General features: G+C 43.9%; 1 protein-coding gene across 8 annotated transcripts in view; it reads right to left on the reverse strand.

Annotated features, from left to right (window-relative positions):
* NT5C2 (5'-nucleotidase, cytosolic II) overlaps nucleotides 1-24,620 on the reverse strand; it is a 272,125-nt gene that overhangs the window by 110,156 nt on the left and 137,349 nt on the right. For all 8 annotated transcript variants that reach the window (XM_033942075.1, XM_033942078.1, XM_033942077.1 and 5 more), the window contains 2 exons: nucleotides 16,023-16,114; nucleotides 7,670-7,727 (listed from right to left, as the gene is read on the reverse strand). In XM_033942075.1, the coding sequence (XP_033797966.1) occupies nucleotides 7,670-7,727; nucleotides 16,023-16,114 (150 nt within the window). The remainder of the gene's footprint in view (nucleotides 1-7,669; nucleotides 7,728-16,022; nucleotides 16,115-24,620) is intronic.

The raw sequence follows: 24,620 nt of genomic DNA on the forward strand, positions 1-24,620 counted from the left end.
ATTCGTCCATTCCAGAAGAAAAGCATCTGCCTCGAGGCGATGAGGAGAATATATCCTGGAGCAGAACTGAGGCAATTTGTGGTTGTGGGGAGCTGCAAAGAGATCTATCTCAGGCGTTCCCACTGTGAAAAAATGTGATGAAGAGGCGAGGAATGGAGTGTCCATTCGTGAGGTTGCAGAAGACGACTCAAGTTGTCCGCCAAGCAATTTTTCACCCCTTGGATATAGACAGCTTTGAGGAAGGTGTTGTGGCGGATTGCCCAGTCCCAAACCTTCAGAGCTTCTTGACAAAGGGAGGAAGATTCCGTCCCTCCCTGTTTGTTGACATAATACATGGTGACTTGGTTGTACGTCTGAATGAGGACTAGCTGGTCGTGAAGAAGATGTTGAAAAGCGTTGAGAGCCTTGAAAATCGCTCTGAGTTCCAACAGATTGATGTGACATTGACGATCTGTACTTGTCCAGTGGCCTTGTCTACGGAGACCATCGAGATGAGCGCCCCAAGCATTGGTCGAAGAATCTGTCGTGAGGACTTTCTGATGGGGGGCATTTGAAAAAGCAAGCCTCTGGAGAGATTGGAAGAGAGCATCCACCAACAGAGAGACTGCTTCAATGAAGGAGTGACTGTTATATGTCGAGAAAGTGGGTCGCAAACCTGCATTCACTGAGATGCCAGGGTCCACTGAGGAATTCTGAGGTGAAGTCTGGCAAAAGGAGTCACATGTACTGTGGAGGCCATATGACCCAGGAGTACCATCATGTGTTTCGCTGATATGGAAGAGCGGGAAGACACTGTATGACACAGTTGAAGGAGAGCTTCCAGACGTTGTTGCGGAAGGAATGCTCTGAGTTGGATAGTGTCTAGAACAGCTCCAATGAACTGTAGATTCTGAGAGGACTGAAGTTGGGATTTGGGAAAGTTGATTTCGAATCCCAAACTTTGTAGGAACCACGTAGTCCGTTGGGTCGCTACAATAACCCCTTGAGATGTTGAATCTTTGATGAGCCAATCGTCCAGGTAGGGAAATACCTGAAGACCCTGGTTTCTGAGAGCTGCAGCTACCACTACCAGGCACTTGGTGAACACTCAGGGAAATGAAGCCAGGCCAAAAGGCAGCACTCTGAATTGATAATGCAGATTCCCCACCCAAAATCTGAGATATTGGCAGGAGGCCAGATGAATGGGAATATGAGTATAAGCCTCCTTGAGATCCAGAGAGTATAACCAGTTGTTCTGATCTAGGAGGGGATAAAGGAATGCCAGGGATAACATGCAAAATTTTTCTTTGACTAAAAATTTGTTGAGAGCCCTGAGATCCAGAATGGGTCGCAGATTGCCCGTCTTCTTCAGAACAAGGAAATAACAGGAGTAAAACCCCCAGTTCTGTTGTTCCAAAAGAACTGGTTCGATGGCATGAAGATGAAGCAGAGCTTGAGCTTCCTGAAGAAAAAGAGCAGTCTGGGATGGACTGGAAGGATACTCTCTTGGAGGGAGCTCTGGTGGAACCTGAGTGAAATGAAGAGAGTATCCTTCCCTGATGAGTGACAGCACCCAGAGGTCGGGTGTTATTGTCTCCCATCGGTGGTAAAAATGATAGAGACGACCTCCAATAGGGGGAAGATAATTCAGAGACAGAATGGTGGAGGTTATGTGCTGTTTTAAACAGTCAAAAAGGCTGCGTAGCTTTAGGTGCAGCAGAAGGGTGAGATTTCTGTTGCTTCTGATTCTGCTGTTTCTTAGGAGGAAGGCGAGTATAAGGAGCCATCCTTGGAGCAAAAACGCCTCTGGTAAATGGGAGGAGGGCGTGTAGGCTTGACAGGATCTGTCTTTGGCTTAGGCTGACAATAGAAGCAAAGGATTTTTCATGCTCAAGACAATTTCTTGCTGGCTGCCTCGATAGAGTCATTGAAGAGGTCACTGCCTGCACAAGGAATATTAGCCGAGCGGTCCTGAAGATTAGGATCCATGTCAATGGTACGAAGCCAGGCAAGGTGACGCATTGCTACAGAACAAGCAGCTGCCCGGGCAGACAACTCAAAGGCATCATAAGACTGAAGTAGATGTAATCGGAGTGGTGATAGAGAAACGATGACTTCTTGAAATTCAAAGTGCTTTTGAGTATCTAAATAAGAAATTTAGGTAGAAGAGCAATGAGGAACTCAAAATTAAGTGACAAAATGGAAATTGTAATTGAGGACTTTAGAGGACATCATGGCATTTTGATAGATACGACATCCAAATTTGTCCATAGTTTTCCCTTCTCTTCCAGGAGGAACTGTAGCATAAACCTTGGAAGGATGGGATCTTTTCAAGGAAGACTCCACAAGTAGGGATTGGTGAGATAACTGTGAATTCTCAAATCCTTTACAATGGAGAGTTTTATATCTGGAGTCTCATTTGCCTGGAACAGCTGGAATTGCATAAGGAGTCTCCAGGCATCTGGTAAAAGTTTGAGACAAAAGCTTGTGAAGAGGAAACTTAAGTTACTCTGCCGGAGGTTGAGGAAGATGCATGACTTCGAGATACTCCTTAGAGTATTTGGAACCAGCATCCAATTAAAGGTCCAAGTCAACAGCCATCTGACGAAGAAAATGAGAAAGATAGCTGTTCCGGTAATGCCTTGCATCGAGAAGGACTCGAGGTCATTGAGGCAGCCTGGGTCGAAGATGAAGCTTCGGCTGGAAAAAAGGCATTAAAAGAATAGGGAGACTTGGATGAGTCAATTGAAACCGCTGAATCTTCAAGGTGTGAAAGTGGAGACCTCGATCGAGAAGTCGGCGGACTAGTAGAAGTAGGTGTAGATCGAGGCTTAGTTGAAGAAGGACGCTCTTTAGAAGAACTATGCCTGGAAGGATGCCTCGATGAAGGCTCGATCATCGGTGAGAACGGTGCTTGGAAGCAGATCTCGAAGATCGAGGAGACTTCACCCCGGAGAGAGAAGCAGCCGATGCCACCAAAGAATGGATAGGACTGGAGGCTGTGGATCGAAGCTCCAGAGGCTTGATGGAAGAACCTCAATGCACTCCCAAAGACTCTGCTCCTTGTATGGAGTGTAAGGATTCCTGCCAAGGCACTTGCAAAGAATCTGCTCCTTGCTTCACATGCTTAGATGCCAGATCAGACACTCGCAGAGACTCTGCTCCCTGCATAGAGTGTGTAGACTCAGACTGAGGCATAGGAAGAGGCTTGACCTCGCGGGAGTCTGCAGAATGCCCAGGCTGGATTAGAGCAGCTAACTTTGGTCCCATTTTGGTGAGGAACTGAACAAATTGCTGCTCTAACATGGTCTGGAAAGAAGCCGGCAAGGATGGATCCGCGTCAGAAACTGGACCACCTGCCTTGGCTGGAGGTTACACCGAGGCATTGGAAATGTGCTTCGACTTAGAAGTCTTAGGCACCTTAAGCACCACCGGTGGAACTATCTGCTTTAAACTGAAAGATAGGGGAAAGCCGACAGTCGACCACCGGTCGATGGCACGGATAGCAGGATGCCCCGACGAAGAAGCCAAGGAAAACTACTCCTACACAAGAGAAGACGACCTCACGGCAAATAAGGGAGAAAAAGCAGGAAGGGACAATTCAGACACAGGAGGGGACGACCACACAGCAAACAAGGGTGATAACACAGGAGCAGTAAAGGATACCGTAATTGAAACTACAGGGACGGCCAAGAGTAGAAGGACCAAACAGGTAACACGAAGGGAACTTAGATGTATGTATACGAATGCTAGAAGTCTAGGTAACAAAATGGGGGAACTAGAGACAATAGCAAGACATGACATATTGGATATCATTGGCATAACAGAAACATGGTGGAATGAAGAAAACAAATGGGACACAGTACTACAGGGATACAAGCTGTATAGAAGAGATCGAGTAGGGAAGAAAGGTGGAGGTATTGCTCTATATGTTAAGGAGGGAATAGAGTCTGTTGAAATGGTTACAACAGAAATGAAAGAGAAGCATGAGGCACTCTGGATCAAGATTCCTGGTCAATATGGCACAGATACGAAAATTGGCCTTTACTATCGTCCCCCAGGACAGGCGGAGGAAACTGACTCAGAAATGATGGAGGAAATCAAACAAAAATGCAAGACAGGCAATATAATTATACTGGGAGACTTCAATTTCCCAGGGATAGACTGGAAACTAGCAACCTCCAACTGCGGCAAGGAGGCCAAGTTCCTGGAGGTGCTAGGGGATTGCTTCCTGGAACAAATGGTAAAAGAGCCGACAAGAGGCAACGCCACCTTGGACTTGGTCCTAAATGGCCTCACGGGACCGATAACAGAAGTGGAAGTCATGGTTCCACTGGGAACGAGTGATCACAATGTAATTAACTTTAAACTTGACATCGGGAAAGGGAAACATGCCAAAACCTTAACCACCACCTTGAACTTTAAAAAGGGTAAATACGATCACATGAGAGCCATGGTAGAAAAACGACTCGAAAAGAAGGTGGACAAACTTGAAACGGTAGATCAGGCATGGTCCCTACTGAAAAATACTATCACAGAAGCACAAGATCTCTACATTCTGAGGATTTCCAAAGATCATAGATCAAAGAGCAAAAGAGAACCGGCATGGCTTACCAAACAGGTGAAGGAAGCCATAAAAGAAAAGAAGGACTCTTTCAAAAAATGGAAATACATAAAGACAACCGAAGCCTGGAACAAACATAAAGATGATCAGAAGAAATGTCACAAGGCAGTGAGGGATGCAAAACAGGAATATGAGGAAAAAATAGCCCAGGAGGCCAAAAACTTCAAGCCCTTCTTTAGATATGTGAAAGGGAAAAAACCTGCAAAAGAGGCAGTCGGACCCTTGGACGACCAGGGAAGAAAAGGGTACATCAAGGAAGATAAACAAATCGCAGACAAACTAAATTCCTTCTTTGCGTCCGTCTTTACGAAGGAGGACACCTCAACAATACCTGAAGCGGAGAAAGTGTTTGCAGGAGAAATAGAAGACAGCCTCACCACAGTTGAAGTGGACTTAGACCAGATATACTATCAGATCGACAAACTTAAAAGTGACAAATCCCCTGGACCGGATGGAATTCACCCGAGAGTCTTAAAGGAATTGAAGGTTGAAATCGGAGAGTTATTGCAAAAACTTGCAAACCTGACAATCAGAACTGGACAGATACCGGACGACTGGAGGATAGCGAACGTCACCCCAATTTTCAAAAAAGGATCGAGAGGGGAACCGGGCAACTATAGACCTGTGAGTCTTACGTCTGTCCCCGGCAAGATGGTTGAAGCACTGATCAAGGATAGCATGGTCCGGCACTTGGACGCACACGACTTGATGAAACCCAGTCAACATGGATTCAGGAAAGGGAAATCATGTTTGACGAATTTACTCCAATTTTTTGAGACCGTGAACGAGCAAATTGATAGTGGGAAGCCGGTGGACATAATATACTTGGACTTCCAGAAAGCGTTCGACAAAGTTCCACACGAAAGACTTCTCAGGAAACTACAAAGCCATGGCATAGAGGGGGATATACAAAGATGGATAGGCAAATGGCTGGAAAACCGAAAGCAGAGAGTGGGCATAAATGGGAAGTTCTCCGACTGGGAGAAAGTGACTAGTGGTGTACCCCAGGGCTCGGTACTTGGGCCAATCCTTTTTAATATTTATATCAATGACCTGGAGGAAGGAACATCCAGTGAGATCATCAAGTTTGCAGACGATACAAAACTATGCCGGGCGATCGCAGGAGGATAGAGAGAAACTCCAGAGCGACTTGTGTCGGTTAGAAACATGGGCGGAGAAATGGCAGATGAAGTTCAATGTGGAGAAATGCAAGGTAATGCATTTAGGCAATAAGAATAAGGAATACGAGTATACAATGTCAGGTGCAACTCTGGGGAAGAGTGAACAAGAAAAGGACCTGGGTGTACTGATAGATAGGACACTGAAGCCGTCGGCACAATGCGCGGCAGCGGCAAAGAAGGCAAATAGAATGTTGGGCATGATAAAGAAAGGAATCTCGAGTAGATCGGAGAAAGTTATAATGCCGCTTTATAGGGCAATGGTCAGACCACACTTGGAATACTGCATCCAACATTGGTCTCCCTACCTAAAGAAGGATATAAAACTGCTGGAGAGGGTGCAGAGACGAGCAACAAAACTGGTGAAGGGTATGGAGAAACTGGAATACGAGGACAGACTTATAACACTAGGATTGTTCTCCCTTGAGAAAAGGAGACTGCGTGGGGATATGATCGAGACCTTCAAAATACTGAAAGGAATCGACAAAATACAGCAGAGAAGATTATTTATATTGTCCAATTTGACACGGACTAGAGGACATGAAATGAAGCTAAGGGGGGACAGGTTCAGGACTAATGTCAGGAAGTTCTGCTTCACTCAGAGAGTGGTTGACACCTGGAATGCCCTCCCAGATGAGATTATTGCGGAATCGACCGTCCTAGGCTTCAAGAGCAAACTAGATGCATATCTCCTTAAGAGAGGCATGTAAGGATATGGTGGACTATAAATTACGACAGGTGTACACCTGGCAGGGCCTCCGCGTGTGCGGATCGCCGGACTTGATGGACCGAAGTTTTGATCCGGAGATGGCATTTCTTATGTTCTTATGTTATCTGACCTGAGGATACAGGGGAAGATACAGCAGACATCATCGAGGAAAGAGCCGCTGCAAACGAGGAAGGTCTGTTGAGGCTCGAGGTCGAAGCAGTGGAGGCAGGAGGGCCCTTGGTCAAAGGCGAGACCGAGGTTGGCTTCAGAGTTGAGGAAGTGGTTGAATCCATCTGGAAGAGCTTCTCCACTGAAAGTAGATGACATTTAAGGGCTCAAGGTTGAAGAGTAGCACAGCGCTCGCACGATTTTGGATGATGTTGTGGCCTAAGGCTCTTGAGGCACTTGCTGTGTGGGTCCGTAAGAGAAATCGCATGCTGACACTGGCTACACTTCTTGAAACCTGTCACTGGCCGGGACATAGAAGGAAAAACAGCCGCTGCAAGGTCGAAGCCCTTGGGCTGCGGCCGAGTGGCCTGTCCCGGCAGCCGAATGGAAGAAATACATTTAAAAAAAAACCAACTAGAAATAAAATAAAGTAAGTACAGCGATTCGTGAAGAAAAATAACACAAACCACGATGAGAGAAGGCACAAAGTAAGTTAAATGCAGAGAGTCAAAGACGGAATTCTCGGCTCCGTGGAAAACTGAGAACTGAAAATGATAAGTAGTAGTAGAACTACTATGTTCCCAGGGTGCCAAATGCTGAAGACATCCAGAAACTGGACCCTGAATTCTTGAATAACTGACCGCCTATGGGTGTTAGGATTTAAAACTGGACCTTGGGCCTGGCACGTGTCTTAAAGCAACAGAAATCAGAAAGAAAATCACTGCAAGTACTATAAACTAGCATGTGCATACAGTTCCAGCAAAGGCTTTCCTTCTCTCACACAGGGTCTATGCTGATTCTCTTGGATTCTCTCACACTGCCAACTAAAAATTTAAATGGCACACTTTCTTCAGCTTCAGGGCCAGCAGTGGTAAGCTTAGTTATTACCTTGTCTCTACCTAACCTATTACAAACTACACAATTCCCAAGTCAGCAAATGTAATATAACTACAAAAAAATTCTGGTGTACTTCAATATACCACCCATTTTTCAGTAAGAGCACACACTTACCTTGAATATCTGTCACAGTTAGTGAAGAAATCTACTAAGCAAGCCAGAAGGTAGGTCTCTGTAAATAAATGGATCAGAAATAGAGTAAGATTTTGAGAACACAGTATTTTTTGAGCTGGATACAACATGGATTACAATTTATTTTTAGGGCTCTCTACTTTTATGGTTTTATTGTCAAGGATTAAATTCTTTACGTTATTTGAAATACAATGGAGAACTCAGAATACATGCTTTGAAAAGTGACTCCCTCCCTTCCAGCCCCCCCCCCAAAAAAAAAATCTAAAAATGCAACAGTGAACATAAACTGCTCTAAACCTACTATAATTCAGTGATTCAGGTACCACATTTTAAAATATTACTTATATATCCAAAACAGACTTTAAAATTTGACAAGACTTGTACTTATGACAATCGCTTTTTATTCCAAATTTGTGCTACCACAATGTAAAAGACAATATATTGGTCCAAGTAGTAAAACTGGGTTATGTTCAATCTTTATTTTATTGCCCTCATGAACAAAATGTTTAGGAGCAAGGAAGCCGACATGCTAGCAGTTTACGAAATGTATTCTTCAGCCCACACTTGGTAAATTTAGTGACATCTAAATTAACATCATTATGTCAGATTATGAAATATATACTTTGCCCAAAAACAATGAGCAAATCACAAGATCTTAGTGTTGGGAGGGGGGAGGGTTTCTATTGGAGGGTTTATGATCTTACAATTAATAATGGGCTTAGAGGGAGGGTGGGGGGAGGGTTGCTTTTATATTTATAAAGTATACCGATAAGATGTTCAAGTGGTCTATTTAATATTGTTAATATGAATTTTGTACACTTGATGAAAGCTTAAAAATGAATAAAGAATTTTTTAAAAAACAAAAGGCACAATTCTTTTGGCCAAAAGAAAAGGGATTTGAAATGAAAAGATAATTCCTCTGGTATAAAACTATATACCGGCATATATATATATGTTTTGTTTCTATTTTTTACTCTCCCTTACTTTGCTCAGTGAATCTTACATAATTTTCATGTAATCCATTTTGTGCTTTACCCTGGTAAAAGGTGGAATATCGTATAAATATAAGCTATTATATATATATATATATATATATATATATATTAGCTACAAAGGTTAAGATACTCTATTTAAGCTCAGACAAATTTTGGATCCCACTGGATAAAGACACAGCAAAGAGTTTCTCCTTGAGAGAAGTCATTTGTTAGGTAAATATAGGAAGAAACTCCCCCTGAAGTATCCCTTGGTCTCTTATGTGTTAAAGGTTTAAGAAAGCTGTATTATGAACTTCTGCCTTAAGTCAGTATTCTGTCTCTAATAATAGCCTTCTTTTGTGACAGACCCTGACCTGCAACTAATTTTTCCAGCCACATTGTTTAAGTTTTGTATAATAGTTAGATTGAGTCAGTTATTTAAGCATGGAAAAATTTTTAGTCAGGCAACTTAATGTAGGCCTATGAGGGCAGAAATGTGGACTCATATCTAAACTTGGAGTGTGTGGCGCAGTGGTTAAAGCTACAGCCTCAGCACCCTGTGGTTGTGGGTTCAAACCCAAGCTGCTCCTTGTGACCCTGGGCAAGTCACTTAATCCCCCCATTGCCCCAGGTACATTAGGTAGATTGTGAGCCCGCCGGGACAGACAGGGAAAAATGCTTGAGTACCTGAATAAATTAATGTAAACCTTGGGAGAACGGTATAGAAAATTGAATAAATAAATAAAACAAACTTACAGGACTGACTATGAATGGGTTTAATTCTTTTTGAGATGTTTGTATGGGATTTACTTAGATTAATGACTGCCAAAAAAAAAGGGGGGAAAGATGTGGGTAGATGCAATCTAGTTGGTCAGTGGAAAAAAGATCTGTTAACAGATTACTAAAACAAGAAATAGGTTTTAAAATTTGGTCAGATGTTTCACTGTTTTAGGGAACACTAGATGGACTCCTTCTTTCACATTTGGTGGCTGTAATCTGTACTTTCTTTTTATTGGGCTTGTTGATTCCTCAAATACATTTAGTGGAGGAGCATATGTTACTTGTCTCATGTTTTGTGACAGCAGTAGGAAACTTATGCACATTACTGGAAAGAGCAACTAAGTTTTCATGAAAGAGTAGTTCAGCATGGTTTGGGAAGAATATACCACAGAAAAACTGACATAGTTAAACAGAGACAAATATCTGGATTACAGTATTACCTGACAGTTTACAAACTGGTTGAGAAATGGATTTTTAAAACATTTCACTAGGCAAGTATAGCGAATCAACCATACATCCATATACAAGTCAAATTGCATAATGTAGATACAATAATATAGCAGCAAGAAAAAAAAATCACAGTTGATTTCCCTAAATTTTAAATTTTTATCCCTAATCTGCTAAGCATAACCATCCTCATCCAAATCCGTTCATTCCCTAATCATCCCTAATCAGTTTGTAAGGAGGTAAATAGATGGTTTCTAGTTAAATGCTCAAATATGGTCATATCTGGCAAATAGCGCCCCAAAAGCTGTGTGGATATCAACTGGCAGGTCCTTAATAAAAAGTTCCCATATTTAGTAGAAACACCAAATGTAGTATGCACACCTGTCAAAAGCAAGGACTTTTCCATCTAGAAAGTATCTAACATTCATTTCTTTCATAATTTTAAACTGATGGGATCACTGTCAATCCACTTACTTACTATTGCTTGATTTCAGTTGCTTAGCATCAAGTATTGAGATTATTACAAACTTTGTCTTAAAAGTCTCTCAAACCTTCAGGATATTTGTTCCCTAAAATAAACTTCATACTATCAAAACAGCAATTTTATTCCTATCAAACTTTCAAAATTGTTAATCTTAACAAAATAATATAACCTGGGAAATCAAAGGTACCTTCGTTCTATACATAGCTTGCCCATCCAAAAGGCCAGCACTGCATCTATAAAGAACATAAGGTCAATATTCAAAAACCTACCAAGCAATTAGGAAAACCAAATAAATTTACCCAGTTATCTGTAGCCCGATATTTCGCTGCATACAGCTTGTTTAATTAGTCGCTGATTCTAACTAAATCTTTTCACCAGCTAGATTTAGCTGATTTACTACCACCACCCCTTTTACTAAACTACGATAGCGGTTATTAGTGCAGGGAGCCACACTGAATGTTTTGTGCTGCTCCCGACACTCACAGAGATCTTATGAGCGTCGGGAAGAGAGTGGAGCATTCAGCGCGGTTCCCTGCGCTAATAATTGCTATCGCGGTTTAGTAAAAGGAGGGATTAGCTAGTTAATGCTGAAAACGAAAAAAGCTTTTCCCTCCCTTCGGCATCTGATCCCACACTAAATCCCCCATTTTATCACGCTGCGCTGCCAAGCAGTGCAAGCTAAATGCCAAGCCACCCATTCTATTCCTCTGGGCGGCTCAGAATTTATTTTATGTCGTGCTGCTTGGAAATGTGGCTTGATAAAAAGGGGGGGGGGGGAGGTATAAGATAGTGGCATCAGATTCTGAAAAAAGATACTCCTTCAGAGCCCTCCATCTAGATTGCCTCTGCTCTTTCTAGATCCATTTGGAGCTGCAACCCCCAGAACTAGAATCAATGCTACTTCCTATACATCTCTCTGGGCATCCTAGAATTAATCTGGCTCTATTTTCTCATAATGTTTATGATCACAATATATTAACACCCTAAAACAACTCTGCTGTTTGATGCATAATTGAGGCTAAATGTTGAACTTTAAACATTAAGTGAGAAACCATGTTATCCCAAAACCTTACTTCTAAGCTCACACAGTAGTAAAATATCTTATCACAAAACACAGTAACCCATATTTTAATGCAAACTGTCCAGTATGTAAAACTCTATTTCTATTTGTCATACTTTCATAAAAGGAACGTAGTGCCTCACCCCTCGAGTCACCGTGGTCTGGGGGAGTAGTGCGCAGCCCCACCCCTTGGGTTGCTGACTGGTGATGCAAACCGTTTCCTGTGGCATCGCCAAATATAGACCTGGGAAACATGGTTGTAGAAGTCTGGTCAGCAGTGGTGAATTCTCCTCCTTCTGGCAGCACTTCTTCTCTTGCTGCCAGCTCTCTCTGCCAGGCTGCAGGGACATTGCGATTCCAGGATGATGGGACAGTCAGCCAATCTCAAGACGCCAGTTGCTCAGTGGTGAGTGGCAAGGTCGGCGGTGGCAGCAGTAGGGTCAGGGTGAGGGCTGCAGGGGGAGAACAAGCAGCTGAAGAGCCCAAGGAGCACCGTCCAGCCACACTCCCCTCCCCCCGAAGCTGTCAAGGTGTTATTTGAATTGTTACACCCCATCTCTGACTGACATTTGATCTAATATTTTAAATATTTGCTGCTTTGCAGATCAGCAGAATCAAGTGGTATCAATCAATACAGGCAAGAAGAGAGCAGCAATGTCTTTGTATCTTATAATATGTATTTTTGTTGTGTACCCCCTGACTTTAACTATTTTGTATAATCACTTAATATTACGATAGGCGATATATCAAGTAACCATTAAACTTGAAACGTGAAATAATTGTTTTTATGTTTTACTTTGATGAATTAATTTGTAAAATAGGGTACCCACTATGATTTATGTACATTTGCAATTTATATTGGATTTATTAAATATTGATCCTTGAGAACAACATTCTCAAGATATGCACATCACTTAACAATGAATTATATTAAAAGTAGATACCCTCTTTTTACAATGCTCATCTATAGCACTTAACCATCGTTTAAAGACACAACCCAGGGTGTACAATGAAGGTTTTTGATGCTTTTTCTAATGCATGCATCAATCTGTCATATGCCCTGTCATTTTATTGTTACCAGCACAAATGAATACAATATGTCCCGAATCACTATTCATCTGCCAGTATCACATTCAATGAACTTATACACCAGAAAAGGTAAAAAATGTGTAATCAATAGGGCTGCACATTTAACATGCCTTACGCAATTAACATGTTAAAATTTCAACTTGCGTCAATAATTTTAACACGTTAATCACATCAAGCTGCTCTCTCCCCATTTCCTCCTCTCCTACCGCTACCCTGGGCTCTCCTTTAGCTTCCTTCCTGCTGCCGCATTCTCTCTTACCTCAACTTCAGCAGCCTTTTGTTTCCTGATGACTGCAAATCATCCCTCTAGTATCTCAACCCCTTCCCCCTGATCTTGCCTGTCTACAGGCTACTCCACTCTAGCCAGAGTCCACCCTCTCTAGTGTCCTGCCTCCTCTAACAATACTTCCCGTTTCCTGTAGGTAGGCCAATAGAGCAGTACAACTCTGGCTAGAGTAGAGCAGCCTGTATATAGGCAAGATCAGAAGGCCACCAGGGGGAGGAGGATGAGATACCGAAGGCGGGCAGCAGGAGACTAAACTAAACTAAACCTTAAGTTTGTATACCGCATCATCTCCACAATCGTAGAGCTTGGCACGGTTTAAAGGAAAAGGTGTAGAGAAGGAACTCCAATGAGGGTAACAGGATAGTAAAGAGAAAGTTTAGGGACTTAGTATAGCAAAGAGGAGGACATATTACATTTTTGAGAATAGCCAGGTTTTCAGATGTTTTCGGAAAAGTTGGTGGGCACCCAAATTCCGAAGTGGGGTAGAAAGGTTGTTCCAGAGCTCAGTGATTCTGAAGGAGAGGGATGACCCTAGTTTTCCAGGATGGGATATGCCTTTTAATGAGGGGAAGGATAGTTTGAATTGTTGGGTGGCTCTGGTGATGTTAGGATTCGAGGAGTTCCAAGATAGAGGGATAAGGGGAGGAAGGATGTCATGTAGGATCTTGAAAGTTAGGCAAGCACATTTAAAGTGGACCCTAGAGACTACTGGAAGCCAGTGAAGTTTGAACAGGAGTGGGGAGACATGGTCAAATTTACTTTTTGCGAAGATTAGTTTGGCCGCGGTATTCTGAATCCGCTGAAGTCTCTGAAGGCTTTTCTTTGTTAGGCTTAAGTAGATGGAGTTACAATAGTCCAATCTGGAAAGGATGATGGATTGTACGAGGACAGCAAAGTGTTGATGATGGAAACAGGATCTCGCTTTCCTCAGCATGTGAAGGCTGAAAAAGCATTTTTTACCAAGCAGTTGAGGTGGTCATTGAAGGATAGTGTAGAGTCAATAATGAAGCCCAGAACTTTGCTAGAGAACTCAAGCTGCAGTGTGGTGCCAGAGGACAGTGGGATGAGGTTGGGTAGCTGATCTAATTTTGGGCCGAGCCAAAGTAGTTTTGTTTTGGACTCATTTAGTTTCATTTGTACGGTGAGGGCCCAGGATTGGAGGCTTGTTATACATGAAGAAATGTTATCAGAGAGGTTGGTGAGGTTCGAGTCGGTCTCGAGGAGGACAAGGATGTCATTAGCATAAGTGTAAAGTGTTTCCAGGGGGGAAAGGTGGAGGAGTTTCAGGGAGGACATATAGATGTTGAAGAGAATGGGGGATAAAGGTGAGCCCTGCGGGACTTCACAAATCTGTTTCCAAGGAGAGGTTGAGGTGCCATTCATATTAACAGTGTAAGAGCGGGAGCGTAAGAATTTTGAGAACCAGTCTAGGACTGTAGAGTTAATGGCAATCTCAGAAAGTTGGAAAATAAGAATATCATGATGGACAACATCAAATGCTGCAGAAAGGTCGAATTGTAGAAGAACAGCAAACTTATTACGAGAATGAAGTTGTTGAACCTTTGAGATTAGTGAGGCTAATAGGAATTCGGCAGAAGTAAGAAAAGGGGGGGGGGAGGGGTTAGGGGAAAAAGCAGCAGGACTAACCAGAGAGAAAAATATGCCAATTGAGGGTGGGTGTAGCAATGAGAAAAATATGCCGGTCAGAGGGAATGGGAAAAAGACTCAGACCAAAGCATGGTGCCCTTGGATGGGAGAAGAAGTGGTATAGCGAGGAAGTATGGTGCCCGGAATCAATGTACCGTCCCACTCTTCCCCACCATTTGGGTGCTCCCCTTCCCCTGCATACCTCTTGAAATGTCCCTTTGCTACACTACTCGGGATGGGAGAAAGGATGAGATGGTCCCCATAAAGGGTTGGGGAGGGGAGGGGAGAGGAGAAGGGATGAGATGTCCCCATAAAGGGGAGGGAGATTAAGGAGATGGTGCCCATGGCAAGGAGGGGAAGGGAGATGGTGCCCATGGTGAGGAGGGGAAGGGAAATGGAGATGGTGCCCATGGCGAGTAGGGGATAGGAAGGGAGATGGAGATGGTGCCCATGGGCAAAAAGAACAAAATCTCAACCATAACAAGCTTAGAAATAAACTCCATCACATACCCCATTCAACCCAACCTAAAACTACTAGGGGTGATGATAAGACAGATGCTGTACCATGCAACTACAAATCAACAAAACAGTCCAGAAATTCTTTGCAGTCATGCATAACTTAAGACAAATCCAAAAATATTTAGACAGAAAACAATTCAAACTTCTGATCCAGTCCCTAGTCTTGAACTTCTAACTACTGCAACAACCTATACCTACCCTGCCCCGCAATCATGATAAAACAGTTACAAACAGTAGAAAATACAGCTCTCAGACTGATCTATTCACTGAAAAAGAGAATATATGGTGCCTGTGGAGGGGAAGGGAACAAAGAAGATGGTGCCCATGGAGGGGAAGGGAACAGAGAAGATTGGAGGAGATGATGCCCATGGATGAAGTGGAAGAGAAGAAATAAAAACCAGATAGATATGAGGAGGAAGAAATAATGGAAGGAAAGTTGAATGTGAAAGATGTATATAGGGCAAGATGTGACGAAAAGGAGGAAATAAAAGAAATAGTGAGTTGAAAGGATGCCCTAGAGCACAGCTCAGACAGGAGCAGAATCAGAGAGCAAAATGATCGGAAAAATGAAATCAAAGTTAAGAAAAATGATTTTATTTTCAATTTAGTAATTGAAAAATGTGAGTTTTGAGAACTTACATCTGCTGTCTATATTTTGCATTGTACAGGTAGAAATGTAGGGGGGGACAATTTGTGTGATTAATCATTTTAATCATGATTAATTGTGCAATTAAAATTTTTAATCAATGTGCAGCCCTAGAATCAGATTTAACAATGTCACCATTTCTAGAGTATATTTCCTTTAAAAGGGAGAGGAACCAAGTTGATTTCCGAGAAATCATATATTTAAAATAAAGCTAAGAACTGCATGCAGTCATGCAAATTAGCAGAAAATAGTACTGCAATACAAACTAAGATTGCAAGCCACTTGAGGATAGGGAGGATAGGAAGTAACATCTGTACCTGAATTTAACTCATCCTGAGCTACCAATGAAATGGAGAGAACTAAATCTAAAACAAATACTGGTAAATAAATTTTGAAGGCTTACCTGGTAGATTAAACAGTGTATTAAGAATATAAAATCTTTCTGTGTCATCTCTCTGAATAAATTTATTAGGATACTGTTCCCGAATATCTGGCCTGAAAGAAACCAGGAAATTAGTTTAAATTTAAAAGACCATATTGCCTTATTCAATTTCTCTCTTAGAACACCTGGTAGTGGTTTATTAAATGACACACTGATTAGAGCATACATTATGTTTTGTGGATCTTTAAAGGAAATAATCTATAAATTTGATGACTGTGAAAAAAATGAAGAGGCTTTTCATATCTATACATGATTTCAAGTGGACAAAGACTACCCAAGCAAATCACTCTGCACCTGGAAATCATAGATTTTATTCAACAAGAACTTTTTCGAATTCTGTACCATTGGAAAAAAGTAATCACTGCAAAAGGCTACTTGAGTCCTCAGTTCTCCCTTCCTTCCCCACCATCTGAGATAACCAATCACAGCAAAAGCTGCCATCTGTTGCCTGAAAATAAAGTCAATTATTTTTAAAGTAAATAACCAGTGGGGTATGAACAATTTCTTTGTCTGGGTGACCAGAGAACTGAATAGCAGGAGAGCATCAGATGTGGTGTATTTTGATTCTAGCAAAGCTTTTGACAGTGTTCCACACAGAAGTCTAATAAATAAACTGAGTGCCCTCAGTAAGGGCCCCAAAGTGACAGATTGGGTTAAGAACTGGTTGAGTGGAAGGTGACAGAGGGTAATGGTAAATGGAGCTTGCTGTGAGGAAAAGCACAGTTACTTACTGTAACAGGTATTATCCAGGGACAGCAGGCAGCTATGAGAATACAAGTGGGTGACGTGATCCAACAGAGCCCCGATGCGGACGCCTCACAAGCAGACTTGCTTGAAGAAACTCGAAGTTTCAAGTCGCCCACACCGCGCATTCGCGAGTGCCTTCCCGCCCAGCGCAGGGCGCGTCTCCTCAGTTCAGATAGCTAGCAGAGAAGCCAACCCGGGGTGTGGGTGGGATGTGAGAATAGCTATCTGCTGTCCCTAGATAACACCTGTTATGGTAAGTAACTGCTTTATCCCAGGACAAGCAGGCAGGTATTCTCACAAGTGGGTGACCTCCAAGCTAACCAAAGTGGGATGGTGGGAGAGTTGGCAACTTAGAGGAATAACTTTTGCAATACTGTTTGGCCAAACTGTCCATCCCGTCTGGAGAAAGTATCCAGACAATAAGGAGAAGTGACGGTATGAACCGAGGACCAAGTGGCAGCCTTACAAATTTCCTCAATAGGTGTAGATCTGAGGAAAGCCACAGAAGCTGACATTACTCTGACCTTATGGGCTGTGACTTTACTGTGAAGGGGTAATCCAGCCTGGGCATAGCAGAAAGAGATACAAGCCGCCATCCAATTGGAGATGGTATGCTTAGAGACAGGATGTCCCAACTTGTTCGGATCAAAGGAGACAAAAAGTTGAGGAGCAGTTCTGTGCGGTTTGGTGCGTTCCAAATAGAAAGCCAAAGCACATTTACAGTCCAGAGTATGAAGAGCTGATTCTCCAGGATGAGAATGAGGTTTTTGGAAAAACACTGGAAGTACAATGGATTGGTTGAGATGAAACTCCGAGACTATTTTAGGGAGGAATTTCGGATGAGTGCGAAGGACCACCTTGTCATGATGGAATACTGTAAAAGGCAGATCCGCAACCAACACTTGAAGCTCACTGACTCGTTGAGCAGAATTGAGGCCAATGAGAAACACCACTTTCCAAGTGAGATACTTCAGATGAGCCTTGTTCATTGGTTCAAATGGAGGTTTCATCAGTTGAGTAAGAACAATATTGAGGTCCCCAACCACTGGAGGCAGTTTGAGAGGAGGTTTGACATTGAAAATCCTTCATGAATCTGGAAACCACAGGATGAGCAGAGAGAGGTTTCCCTTCAATAGGGTGATGGAAAGCAGCAATTGCACTAAGATGGACTCGGATTGAGGTAGACTTGAGACCAGACTGAGAAAGGTGCAACAAATAGTCCAAAACTGAAGATAAGGAGGAAAGTTGAGGCTCCTTATGATGAGAAAAACACCAAGTAGAAAATCTAGTCCATTTTTGGTGATAGCATTATCTAGTAACAGGCTTCCGTGAAGCTTCCAAAAAATCCCTCACAGATTGGGAAAACTGTAGAGGAGCTATGTTGAGAGGAACTAAGCTGTCAGGTGGAGAGACTGCAGGTTGGGATGAAGTAGCGATCCCTGATGCTGTGTAAGCAGAGAGGGAAAAACTGGTAGAAGGTATGGCTCCCTGCTGCTGCGTTGAAGTAGAAGGGAGTACCAGGGTTGTCTGGGCCAGCGAGGAGCTACCAGAATCATGGTGGTATTGTCGGACTTCAGCTTGACCAGCGTCTTTTGAATGAGAGGAAACGGAGGAAACGCATATAGAAAGAGATTCGTCCAGTCCAGAAGAAAAGCATCTGCCTCGAGGCAATGAGGAGTGTAGATCCTAGAGCAGAACTGAGGCAAGCTTGAAGTTGTGGGGGGCTGCAAAGAGATCTATCTGAGGCGTTCCCCACTGAGAGAAGATGTGATGAAGGGGCGTGGAATGGAGAGTCCATTCGTGAGGCTGTAGAAGACGACTCAAGTTGTCTGCTAAGGCATTGTCCGCCCCTTGAATGTAGACAGCTTTGAGGAAGGTCTTGTGGCGAGTTGCCCAATCCCAAACTTTCAGAGCTTCCTGACAGAAGGAGGCAGATCCCGTCCCTCCTTGTTTGTTGACATAATACATTGCGACTTGATTGTCCGTGCGAATGAGGACTACACGGTCGTGAAGCAGATGCTGAAAAGCATTGAGAACATTGAAAATCGCCCTGAGTTCCAGGAGATTGATATGACACTGACGATCCGTACTGGCCTTGAGTACGGAGACCATCTAGATGAGCCCCCCCCAAGCGTAAGTTGAAGAATCGTTCGTGAGAACATTCTGATGGGGGGGCGTGTGAAAAAGTAAGCCTCTGGATAGATTGGAAGAGAGCATCCACCAACGAAGAGACTGTGTCAGAGCAGGAATGACCTGGATGTGTCGAGTCAGAGGGTCGGAAACCTGCATCCATTGAGATGCCAGGGTCCACTGAGGAATTCTGAGGTGAAGTCTGGCAAAAGGAGTCACATCACTTCGCAGTGTTCCCTCTAAGCTGAGCAGGTGTCCTCCAGCTGCATTGCTACCACTAGGGGGTGGAATATTTTCAGTCGCTAAGGACAGGTATGTTCCCTGGAGTCCTGCAGAACTTGCCTGTCCCTCACAATTGAAAAATGTGACAGTAAAACAGCACCCTCTATTGGTGAGACTGTGGGTGGAGGACTCCTGCTCAGCTTAGAGGGAACACTGTTAAAACTGTGGAAGCCATGTGACCCAGAAGAACCATCATGTGTCTCACCGAGATGGTCGGGCGAGAGGAGAACGAATGACAAAGATGGAGAAGAGCCTCCAGATATTGTTGAGGAAGGAACGCTCTGAGTTGGACAGTTTCCAGAACAGCTCCGATGAATGGAAGAGTCTGAGAAGGCTGGAGATGGGATTTCGGAAAGTTGATTTCAATCCCAGACTCTGCAGGAACCAGATAGTACGCTGGGTCGCTAAGACGACTCCTTGAGACGTGGAATCCTTGATGACCCAGTCGTCCAGGTAGGGAAATACCTGAAGACCATGGTTCCTGAGCGCAGCAGCCACCACTACCAGCATTTGGTGAAGACTCTGGGTGAGGAGGCCAGGCCGAAAGGGAGAACTCTGTATTGATAATGCAGATTTCCCACTCGAAATCTGAGGTATTGACAGGAGGCCGGATGGATGGGAATGTGCATGTAGGCCTCCTTGAGATCTAGAGAGCATAACCAGTCGTTCTGCTCGATGAGGGGATACAGGGATGCTAGGGTCAACAAGCGAAATTTTTCTCTGACCAGAAATTTGTTGAGCACCCTGAGATCCAAAATAGGATGCAGATCGCCCGTCTTCTTCGGAACAAGGAAGTACCTGGAGTAAAACCCCTTGTTCTGCTGAGCCAAAGGAACTGGCTTGATAGCTCGGAGCTGAAGCAAAGCCTGAGCTTCCTGAAGAAGAAGGGCGGTCTGGGCAGAGTTGGAAGGATACTCTCTTGGAGGATGTTCTGGAGGAACTTGATGGAACTGAAGAGAGTATCCCTCCCTTACGATGGAAAGGATCCAGAGGTCGGTGGTAACAGCCGTCCATCGGTGGTAAAAATGATGGAGACGACCTCCGATAGGGAGAAAAACGGGAAAAAGCAGAACGACTGAAGTTATGCTTTCTACTAGACAGTCAAAAAGGCTGAGGAGCCTTAGGTACAGCAGGTGTTTAAGGCTTCCACTGTTTCTGAGGATGTGGCCTCTTGACAGGCTGACGAATGGAAGGAGCCTGTTTAGGTGGTAAACGCCACTGGTAAATTTGAGGTGGGCGTGCAGGTCAAGGAGGAGCCGGCTTCGGTTTCGGGCGGAGAATGGAAGCAAAAGACTTCTCATGATCCGAAAGCTTCTTGGTGGCAGCCTCTATAGACTCATCAAAGAGGTCATTGCCAGCGCAAGGAACATTAGCCAGCCGGTCCTGCAGGTTAGGATCCATGTCGATGGTCCGGAGCCACGCCAGACGCCGCATGGTAACTGGGAAAGCAGTGGCTCGAGCAGACAGCTCAAAAGTATCATAGGAGGACTGGAGAAGCTGCAGCCGGAGTTGGGACAAGGAGGCAAGGACTTCTTGATAGTCAAAATGCACACGAGAATCCAGATAAGGCATGAACTTAGGAAGGATGGAGAGAAAAAACTCAAAGTAAGTAATGAAATGAAAATTATAGTTGAGGACTCTGGAGGTCATCATAAAGTTTTGGTAGATGCGACGACCAAATCTGTCCATCGTTTTGCCTTCCCTTCCCGGAGGGACAGTGGCATACACCTGAGAAGGGTGAGAACGTTTCAAAGAAGATTCAACCAGAAGGGATTGGTGGGACAATTGAGTGTTGTCAAACCCCTTATGATGTACAGTCCTGTATCTGGAATCCAATTTGCCTGGAACAGCTGGAATGGAATAAGGAGTTTCCAGACAGCGGACAAAGGTTTGATCCAGAAGCTTGTGAAGAGGAAGCTTGAGGGCTTCAGCCGGAGGTTGAGAGAGATGCATGGTCTCGAGATACTCCTTGGAAAACTTAGATCCAGTGTCAAGTTGAATATCTAAGTCAACTGCCATCTGACGCAAAAAAGAGGAAAAAGACAGCTGATCCGCCAAAGCCTGGCCTCGAGAGGGACTCGAGGACGTCGAGGCAGCTTGCTCCAATGACGAAGGAGATCTAGATGGAGAAAAAGAACCCACCGGGTCTTCAAGATCCGGAAGCGGACGTGTCGAAGCAGTCGGTGGGGAATAATGAAGAAAAGGCTGCTTCCGATGAGGCGAGGCATGCCTGGATGAATGCTTCGAAGAATGCCTCGATCTATGATGCGAGCTGTGCTTCGAAGCAGGCCTTGACAATCGTGGCGAGCGTGTCCCAGTCGAAGCCCCCAGAGAATGGATAGGGCTGGATGCTGTGGAACGAAGCAGAGGAGGCTGAGTGGAAGAACCTCGAGGCACTCGCAAAGACTCTGCTCCTTGCATCGAGTGTAAGGGTTCCAATGGAGGTATGGGCAAAGACTCTGCTCCTTGCGATGCATGCCGAGATGCCAGACCAGACACTCACAGAGACTCCGTGTGTATGCGACTGAGGCAAAGGAGGCAGCTTGACCACGCGGGAGGCCTCTGAATGCCCAGGTTGGATGGTAGAGAAGCTTCGGCCCCGTGGTAGCTCGTAAAGAGCTGAATAAACTGCTTCTCTAAAAGGGTCTGGAACAAAGCTGGCAAGGATGGATCCGCATCCAACGGGACCACCTGTACTGGCTTCGTGCTCCCTCGAGGCAGTGTGAGAGTGCTTGGACTTAGAAGCCTTGGGTACTTTAAGCACCACCGGGGGAATGGGCTGCTGTGCTACCTGACCTGAAGAGACAGAGGAAGGCACTGCAGCAGGCGTCGAAGACAGAGCTGGTACAAACGAGGCAGGTTTGATGAGGCTCGGAGCAGAAGCTGTGGAAGCCTGGAGAGCATCAGAAGATGTCGAAGGGGAAGAACCCCTCGATGACTAAAGCTCCATCGAAGACTCCATGCTGAAAATCTGCTCCCACAGGATGCAATGACGCTTGAAAGCACAAGATGTAAGTGTTGAGCAAGGCCGGCACGATTTCAGGAGATGTTGAGACCCGAGACACCGAAGACAGCGTCGATGAGGGTCCATCAGGGAAATCGCGCGCTGGCACTTGGAACACTTTTTAGAACTGTTTGCAGGCTGGGACATAGGCCGAAAAAGCTCCGCCGCAAGATCGAAGCCACGGGGCTGCGGCCGCATGGCCTGCCCGGTCAAACGAACGGAAGAAATTTTTTTTTTAAGAATAAAACAATGAAGAAAACGAGCAATTCTGAGTAAACCACAAAAAACGTGGACAAAAGAAGGCACAAGTGAAAACACTTCACGCAGAGAGTCGAAGACGGACTTCTCGGCTCCGCGGAAAAGTAAGAACTGAAGAGACGCGCCCTGCGCTGGATGGGAAGGCACTTGCGCATGCGCGGTGCGGGCAACTCAAAACTTCGAGTTTCTTCAAGCAAGTCTGCTTGTGAGGCGTCCGCATCGGGGCTCCGTTGGATCACGTCACCCACTTGTGAGAATACCTGCCTGCTTGTCCTGGGATAAGGGATGTTACCAGTGGTGTGCCACAAAGTTTGGTTCTTGGGCCTGTTCTTTTTAACATTTTTGTAAATGATATTGCTGAAGGGCTTTCTGGTACAGTTTGCCTCTTTATGGATGATACCAAAATCTGCAATAGGGTAGAAGACATCTCTGATGGTGTGGATAACATGAGGAAGTAAAGTTTGAAAATGGTTCCAAATTTGCAGCTAAGATCTAATGCTAATAAATGCAAGGTCATGCATTTGGACTGCAAAAATTTGAGGGAATGATAACAGTTCAAAGGTGAATAACTTTTGTGCAAGAAAAAGAGCAGGACTTGAGATAAGGTGGTCAAAGGCGACAGTGATCTTAAGGTAGAAAATGCAACAAAAAAAAGCTAGAAGGATGGCCATTTGGAAAAAGGAGGCAATGATGCCCCTGTATAAGACACTGGTGAAACCTCATTTAGAATACTGTGTACATTTCTGGAGACGGCACCTTCAAAAAGATATAAACAGGATGCAGTTGGTCTAGTGAAAGGCTACTAAAATGATCAGTGGTTTTCGTCAAAGTGTATGAGGACAGCCTTAAAGGCATGAAAGAAGAGATATGACAGAGATGCTTAAATACCTACATGGCAATTGGGCACGAAGCGAGTCTCTTTCAAATGAAAAGAAATTCTGGAATGAGGAGGTATAGGATGAAAGTGAGAGGGTGAAGGTGAAATAACCTCAGAAAATACTTTTTCACAGAAAGGGTGGTAATTGCTTGGAATGGCCTCCAGATGGAGGTGTTGGAAATAAAGTGTATTTGAATTCAAGAAAGCTTAAAAAAAGTAGGTTTGATCTCTAAGGTAGAGGAGGGAATAATAGATGGCATGGTTAGGCAAACTAGATAGGCCATATGGTCTTTATCTGCCTTCATTTTTCTATGTTTATCTGTAATCAGCTTTTTTATTCTGTACATAAAAAAGGTTTAACTTTTCATTATGGTTCTTAGATATAGAGGAGTATTACAAGCAGCACATCAAAGAAACACTCCTTAGTAAAATTAGACCTTTGTCCGAATGACAGGTCATGGGGACCTGGCCGTCAAACACCATGAAACTGCTAGTAGTCCTACTAATTTTAGCAGTAGAGCAAAGAAGACTAATAGCTGGGATACAGGCAATATGGAGCATGTAATAATAACAGTTTATATACCGCAGGACCGTGAAGTTCTATGCAGTTTATAATAATTAAAAATGCTACAAAATTGAGTTGAACAAATTGATATCAGAACTCACACTAGAATTAGAATGATTGTCTAATCAACCAATATTTAGTCCCACAAACCTATTCCAGATTCTTTGCTCTTTATTTAATTAATCCATAACAAATTTCTTATATTGTGCCTTCAGAATATATTCTTGGGAAACAGGGCAAAGTTGTAAAATTCTGCAAGAAATTTCTAACTTGGAGCCTACTATGAGAAAACAACACACATTGGGTCCATGGAATAATTAATTATCCAGGAACAAGCAGGCAGCATATTCTCACATGTGGGTGATGTCATCCACAGAGCCCCGGCACAGACGGTCCAAGTGCATCGGTACTTTAAGAACTTTAGAAAGTTCACGACCGACAGCTTTTTTACCCTAAAAAAGCGCACCTTAAAAACCCGCCTTCTTCAACAAAAACAACTTTTCGGTGCTGCTATGGAAGAAGTTCAATCTTCCCCTTCAACTTCCAAGGCACCGTCTTCAAAAGTACCAGAAGTAAAGGCATCGCGTTTCGCAACACTGCATTCTATGGCACCACCTCCGAAGGCACCGTCATCCAAGGCGTCGTGACCTTCATTGGCACTGCTTTCTACACCAGAGTCTCAACTTCTCACTCCTT

This window comes from Geotrypetes seraphini, chromosome 4 (assembly GCF_902459505.1).
Source record: "Geotrypetes seraphini chromosome 4, aGeoSer1.1, whole genome shotgun sequence".
Lineage (NCBI taxonomy): Eukaryota > Metazoa > Chordata > Amphibia > Gymnophiona > Dermophiidae > Geotrypetes > Geotrypetes seraphini.